The 7,500-nt window shown below is 32.7% G+C and overlaps 1 protein-coding gene across 3 annotated transcripts in view; it reads left to right on the plus strand.

Moving 5' to 3' along the window:
* The window catches only part of LOC135216376 (coiled-coil domain-containing protein AGAP005037-like), a 1,031,334-nt gene that overhangs the window by 625,376 nt on the left and 398,458 nt on the right, over nt 1-7,500 (plus strand). Inside the window, exon 1 of one of the 3 annotated variants that reach the window (XM_064251642.1) lies at nt 5,521-5,696. The exons of the other annotated variants lie outside the window; for them this stretch is intronic. Coding sequence (XP_064107712.1) covers nt 5,634-5,696 — 63 coding nt within the window. The 5' untranslated portion in view covers nt 5,521-5,633. Of the gene's footprint in view, nt 1-5,520; nt 5,697-7,500 lie in introns of those variants that run through there. 3 annotated transcript variants of the gene reach the window in all.

A 7,500-nucleotide genomic window follows, 5' to 3' on the forward strand; every position in this document is an offset into this window, starting at 1 on the left:
ATATAAATATATATGTATATATATATATATATATATCTATATATATATATATATATATATATATATATTATAGTATATATATATATATATATATATATATATATATATATATATATATATATATATCTAGGACTGAGTGAAATTAGAAGAACTGGGGAAAGTTATATAGAGTTAAAAGAGGGCCATATATTTTGCTTCAGAGGACGTGGAAGGAACACAGAAAATGGAGTGGGTTTTCTTATTAATGAAAACCTTGCAGGTAACATGAAAGAATTTTATAGTATTGGTGATAGAATTACAGGACTGATTATCAAACTAATAAGAGGTATAAACTGAAGATTATTCAAACGTATGCACAAACAACATCCCATACGGAGGAAGAAATAAAGATTTTCTATAAAGATCTGGAGATATCATTGTGACTCAATTTACATTTAGTTTTGAGTGATTTCAATGCTAAAGCAGGTCAAAAGAAGAGGAGAGAATCAGTTGTAGGTAAATTCGGAGTAGGCACAAGAATGACAGAGGAGACATTGCATTGCTTGTAGAATTTGCTGAAAGAAACAATCTGAATATCATGAACACATTTTTTTTTTTTTTATAAAAAGGCAACATAGAAAATGGACATGGAGAAGCCCAAACGGAGAAACGTAAAAACGACAGTTTTTTTATTATCAGTTGGGAAAGTTAATTTAGTTATAGATGTGTAGGCGTGTTAAAAAAGTTTTAAACAATTGATAAGCAAACAGAATTTGGAACTATCATTTATATTCAAAACTCATAAGTTCATTCTTATTACGCGATGAAAAATCCCAAGAATGGTAGAACTATGTATTTTAAGTAATCTCATTGTCATCTCAAGTCTTTTATCTGCTTAGGTAAACCGTTATTAAAGTTCAACGTAGCATATATTTCTTTGCGCCTTTATATATAATATATATATATATATATATATATATATATATATATATAAAATATATATGTATATATATAATATGAATATATATATATATATATATATATATATATACGTATATATATATATATATATATATATATATATATATATATATATATATATATATATATATATATAAAGGCGCAAAGAAATATATGATACGTTTGAACTTTAATAACGGGTTTACCTAAGCAGATAAAAAGACTTGAGATGACAATGAGATTACTTAAATACATTAGTTCTACCAATTCTTGGGATTTTTCATCGCGTAATAAGAATGAACTTATGAGTTTTGAATATAAATGATAGTTCCAAATTCTGTTTGCTTATCAATTTGTCCCTAGGATTTTTCATGTCCTGTGGTTAAGAAGTGGGACCTAAAATCTATATAATGTATATTACAAAGTTCTCTTTACTCAGAGTTTCTTTAAAATGTGGCTCTTTACTCAGAGTTTCATTAAAATGTGGTTTGGTTGATTTGCTGGTTAACCTATATTATTTTTCAGGGCCGTTATTAAGGTAAATTAATGTTGTGCTGTCTTATTTAATTTCAGCAGGTCTTACTTTGATAATATTAGATCTGAGTACTATTTCTTTTTAAATTTTATTTCATTAAATTATAAAACTATTAATGGTAGATATTAATAATTGTGTTACACCTAATCAAATGTTACCTTTGGTGATTTTAGGAAACGATTATGTCCGGCTTGTGGTCATCCTCAACGAGGTAGCCTAACCAAGGCCCGCTTTTATTTACTAAAGGTAGTGGATACCATTAAAGAAATAATTGGCTTTTCCACCAAAAGAGGCACGTTTGAATCAGCGACGTACTCTCACGCAATTTATCTTACAATTTACGCACAAATATCATTATTCAAAGAAAAATTTGCGCTTTAGAATCACTGCTTGTATAACAAAAGATGGTCATTCATTCAATGAGACGCTCAAAGATAGATGCACAGCTTCGGATACACTTTATTTTGTTATTTTGATATGCCTGTTAAAATGAAATATTGAAATGGTAGACGTTAACTTGCCATTGATTTAGCTCAAACATTTATTTTTCAGAGTTTATATTGTATGATACTGAACTATCATTTTGGGATGGAATTCTAGTTTTGTATAGGAATGCTCTCTGAAAATTAATGTTCGTGCAAATTGCAAGGCTGCCACAGAGTTACACGAGATATAATGCATTTAAATCCAGTAACAATACTTATTTCACCAATTTCAGTTTTGAAGTTACTGTACAAATCTGTCTTTTATACAAGTTGGAAAAAAAACTGCAAATGAAATATGTTAGCAGAGCACATCAAAGAAAATTACAAAATCATTAATGCATTAATAGTACATTATGATACGAAAATGAGAGTTCTTTTCACTGGTATTTTCACTTATTCTTAATATTCTATCGAAGTTTATTTTATTGGTTTCCTGTGTCAGTATTCGCATATTTGGTTAACAAAATTGATTAGGATGTTCTTGACGTAAAAGAATAATAGACAATAATATTCTCTTTTGGCTACAGTGCAAATTTTCTGCATTGCTGATAAATTTTGTTACGCAAGCACCTGAATACTAATATTCAAACTCATTTCATTGTACCCCATGAATGTGGTTTTGCGTTCTCTTTCGTTAAGCCCAGTTCAATTTATCCTGGTAGTCTAGAGTTTCAAGATGTCAAGAGAAGTAAGAGATGGTACAAAATAAGAGTTATAATTGAGATCCTAAGTTAATTACCAACTTTCATTGTTATTTGCGTAAAAATTCGTTGCTCTGACAAAGGTTAAGTTTCTTTGATACTAATGAGATTTGGTAGGCTGGTACTTTGTGGGTTGCTGATGGATTTTCTTAATATTCCAGGGCTTGAACTCTGTTTCAAAGTCACAGTTCAATTTAAAGGCCAAAGTTTTGCATTTTCCATCTACATTAAATCTATAATGGTTAAAGGTCTCAAGCCTTCAGAATTCTACACTGCGTGTTCACCTTAGTTTTGAAGATTTTTCACATTTACTGATATTTCAGGATCATAATTTTAATTCTACAGTTGTACATTTCTATGAAACTTGGTGTACAGGCATCTAGAAGCTTGGCACACATATTTTAAAGTTATATACATATTTTGAAATTTGTTCTGTACTTTTCTCTAATTTAAGTGAAATTCAGCACAAGTGCCTTTGAAGTTGGTGCCTATTTTGAACCTTCACCTATCTCTGGATTAGGACTTAGTCTTCAGAATTCAAGGTTATTTTCCCCTAATATTTTAACATTTGAAATCTTGCTTGTTATGTTTTATTGTTGATTCTTCTGTGCATATAAATATTTTCCTCTGAAAAATGTATAAATAAGGGGAAAAAGTTTAGTTGTTGTGCTCCAAGATAACCTTGATAACTGGTCCTTTCTCAGAAATTGCTTTTTGGATGCTATTTTCATTTTGTGAACATACGGATGTGAAATAATAAAACCTCTGGCTATTTATTAATGCATCGATACTAAACAAGAGAATCTTACTTAGAGTGATGGTTCCCATCTGTGCATCAGTGATAACAATTACTGAAAATATCAAGTGTTCTGAATGATTCATGACCCGGCAAAGATGTAAAATGTTGCCTAGGGCTGAGAAGAAATAGGCATGGTTGTACCATAAACCTCTGAAGGATGGCGATTCCAATCATTTTATGTTTTAAGAATATAAAGCATAAAGTTTTTCTAATGAGTCGGTCAGATAATCAGTTTATTTTTATTTTATTCTTGATTTTTTCCCCGGAAAGTTATCTATATCATTACGTAGCAGTACTAGTCTGACATTCCTTCTGCAATTCACTCACAGAAAACAAGGATTCTTATAATCAGTTTGAACTCTGCTTTTATTCTAGCGATCCTACTAATGGTAAGTAAATGAACGCGACATTTTCTTGTGATTGTCCTTAGAGCCAGGTAATTGGATGAGACTTTCTTCTTTGTCAGTTACCGTTTCATTTGATTATTCATACAAGAAAAGGTTATATCCAAGTTCTTTGGCTGATGCTATTTATTCAGTTAAAAGTTAATAATACATGTAGTTCAAATCATCATTTACAAGATTATCAGGAACCTCTTTCCTTATACCGCCAAACAGACAGTTTTCCTCAAATTTAATTTTCCTAATTCCTGTAATTGACGAATACATACTTACTATGCGTGATAATTATTTCTATAATTAAAAAAATATATCAAGATTTAAAAGAGATTGAGATGAACTTCAACGTTTTTTGGACGGCGGAAAATTATCACTTTCATCCTGATTACTCTAGTTATCGAATCTTCTAATTTTTCTGTATAAATGTTAATCATTAACCGAAATTATGAGGTACAATGGTAAATGCTTCAATATCATAACAAATATTATATTGATATATGAGAGCTCCAAACCACATGAAATATGTTGGGCGTGTTGTGAGATATTCAAGCTGACATCGTTGGCACAAGTGTTTCATTTCGCACAGAGAGAGAGAGAGAGAGAGAGAGAGAGAGAGAGAGAGAGAGAGAGAGAGAGAGAGAGAGAGAGAGCAAAGATTAGGTGCTTGCAATGATGTCCATATTAGTGTCCTTGCGGACTGGCCCTACAAAGCAAAGGTGGGCTTGACACTGGGCGAGACTTGAGAGGAACGTCTCATTGGCAGTGACCCGCTGGGGCATCGGTTTCAAGTGGAACCGGCACTTGGCAGAGTACACCTCTTGCCTATCACAGAGGCAGCTTCTGTGCGATAAGTGAGGAGAGGGTGCCATATTCAATGAGGTTGTGGTGCCACTCATCCCTTGGGCGGCCCCCTGCTGGGGTATCTCGCAGCCAGCTGGCGGAGTTGTACATATCTTGTTTGGGTAGTGATAACTATTTTGACAAGGAAAAAGAGTGTTATTTACGATGCGTATTATGAATGTGAATTCGGAATAGTTTCTGTATGCTACGAGTCTCTAGGTTTACTCTGATTGTAATTCATACTACATTAACATTTGTTTTCTTGTGCTTTAGCTTTTTTGTGATCATTCATTGTGTGGTGCGGAAAACGCCATAAATCAAATTCCTTATCCCGCAAATCTTCCGGTAAAGGAAATGAGATTTGTTACGTAAGTGGAGCCAAAAATTAATGTTACAAGGTGGGCGTGAACTCAGTCGATGTTTGCATAACGCGTCGAGGTAGATGAGAAAAAATTCTGTGAATGATGAAATTAAAGGAATAATTTGAGCGCAAGGATGAGGAACTGAAGCAATATTTTAACCGAAGTTTCAGTGAATTTATGATAAGGATCGAGATACCTTCGTTAGTTTCTGGTAGTTAGGTACAAAAGAATGTACATTTAACGGTTTTACATTTCACTAATATATATGAAAATAACTGAGTGGGTTTCTTTATTCTATTTATGTTATTATTATGTAACATATTTTCCCTAACTTGTTATTATATATTTATTGTTGCTACATGAGCTAGTTCAAATAGTAGCAACATTTATGGTTGAAATGATTGCTAATTTTATCAGTTGATTGTAAATTTTTCATAATAATGGCCCGGCGTTAAAAAAAAATTAAAGCAGAACATGTAGGGATTACCGAATAAGGAACAAACCAGGATTGGAGAATGGCACTGAATAGGCCTTGACGAAGAGGAAAACAACGTGAAAATTATAGTCAGCGAAGATGTTAGCTGACCATTGCAAATTAACATTTTTGAGCTCCGTCAGACGAGCCAGCCCTGGGAGGGTAAGTCTCAGTAACCATTCTATCTAATAGTTGAAAAGTTAATCATTAATATTTTTTACCTGGTCATTCACTCACTCTGTACCTGTATGCTAGCAGATTAGACAAAAGAAAATGTGATTTAAATTTCACTGCAGTTGCATGGTTCATAAAACTAATGCAGAGCTATTCGTGCCTCAATAATCATTCCCCTGCTTATTCTATGTGGATGTTTGTTGATCTTATCATAGTTTCAGCTTGCAAAATAGTTTGTATAAATCAAACTGGGACCAGGGATTTGAAGACAAAGAAAACGTCTTTACTGTAAAATTTTGGAAAAGACCAACGATCATTTGTTACTTGGAAACAATCGTAGCTGAATATAGTTCAATGCATTAGATGCAGAGGAAAATGAGCCAGTCGTTGAACAGGAATACATCAGCATCACTGACATCCTTATTTTTCTGTGAGGCACCTTTTTTTTCAGGGGGAAAATCCACTCATGATTTCATTTATTTCTGCATGTAATGCAATCCTTTCCTCTTTCTTTACTCATTACTGTAAGCAAGCTATAATTACGTAGATAGCAGAAAGTGCAAGAGTGCATTTATAATATAGGAAAGCTAAAAATAACGCAGCCCGACAAGCACCTAATAAGACTTCCGTACGGAACAGAAAAGGGGTTGGAAAGGTGTCTTTAAGCGCCAAGTTCTTAGAAAAAAAAAAAAAAAAAAATCTAGAGCCATGATATAACATAGCAGTTGGGTAAATGAACTCTTTGAGTAGCGTATGAGAGGACAGATATGTCACATTTGGAGGAGTTATGCGTCTCCCTTTATACTTGGAGAAGAATTCGTGCCAAAATTGTGGAGTGTTTATTTAGCTAAATTAGACTCTTCGTATTAACCTTTGAAATGGCTCTGCTTAATTGAACTTCTCATATGTCTGTAATTGTAAGGCTCAATTGAGAAATATCTGATCTTAGGTATAAAAGTTGGGCAGCTATATCCCTCAGATTTCTGTGCTATTATTTGACAGTGATTCAAGCAATGAACATCAGATGCCCCCAGACCTCCATCCCTGTCAGTGTGCGCAAGAGATGAAGGTACCTTGAAGATTAGTTTTGGGTCAAACAAACCAAGCTAGTGCGTATTACTCTATGGTGCATAAATATAAAATTCTCCTTTTGTGGTAATTTGAACTGGAGGACAGTTTAGTCAGGACGCATATGCTTTTAGTAATAATGAAATAATGATAATGGGAAATACAGACGAGATAATTGAATGACAATGACTGAGAGGAAGGAGAAATGTTTCAACATGTACGGGTCAACGTATACTGTAGGTGTATGAAAATGATAGTACAGTATATGACATGCTAGGATATTAAGATAAAATAGTTATTATTACATTTCTGAATAATGTATTCCAGTATGGTGAATTATTATTATTATTATTATTATTATCATAAGACAAGCTACAACCTTAGACAAAAAAAAAAAAAAAAAAAAAAAAAAAAAAATGCTACGACGCCAAGGACCAGAATGAAGGAAGCAGACTATTAAAGGAAGAGAAATTGGGAAGCGAAGAATGAACTATGAAAGATGAGTGACAATGTAAGCTAAATAAGGTAAACAGCAACAAAAGTTATAAAAAACATAGTATAGCAAATAAGTCAAAAGGCAAATAAACTGTGCAGTAAGATTCATCAGCCTGCTCAGCAAAAAAGAAAAAGTTTGCACCAAATTTGAAATTTTGATATTATAACGATTCAACAACACGATCAGGAAGTTCCTTCTCGAATTTAGTTAAAGCAGAAATATCATTTC

This window comes from Macrobrachium nipponense, chromosome 6, assembly GCF_015104395.2.
Source record: "Macrobrachium nipponense isolate FS-2020 chromosome 6, ASM1510439v2, whole genome shotgun sequence".
Taxonomy (NCBI): domain Eukaryota; kingdom Metazoa; phylum Arthropoda; class Malacostraca; order Decapoda; family Palaemonidae; genus Macrobrachium; species Macrobrachium nipponense.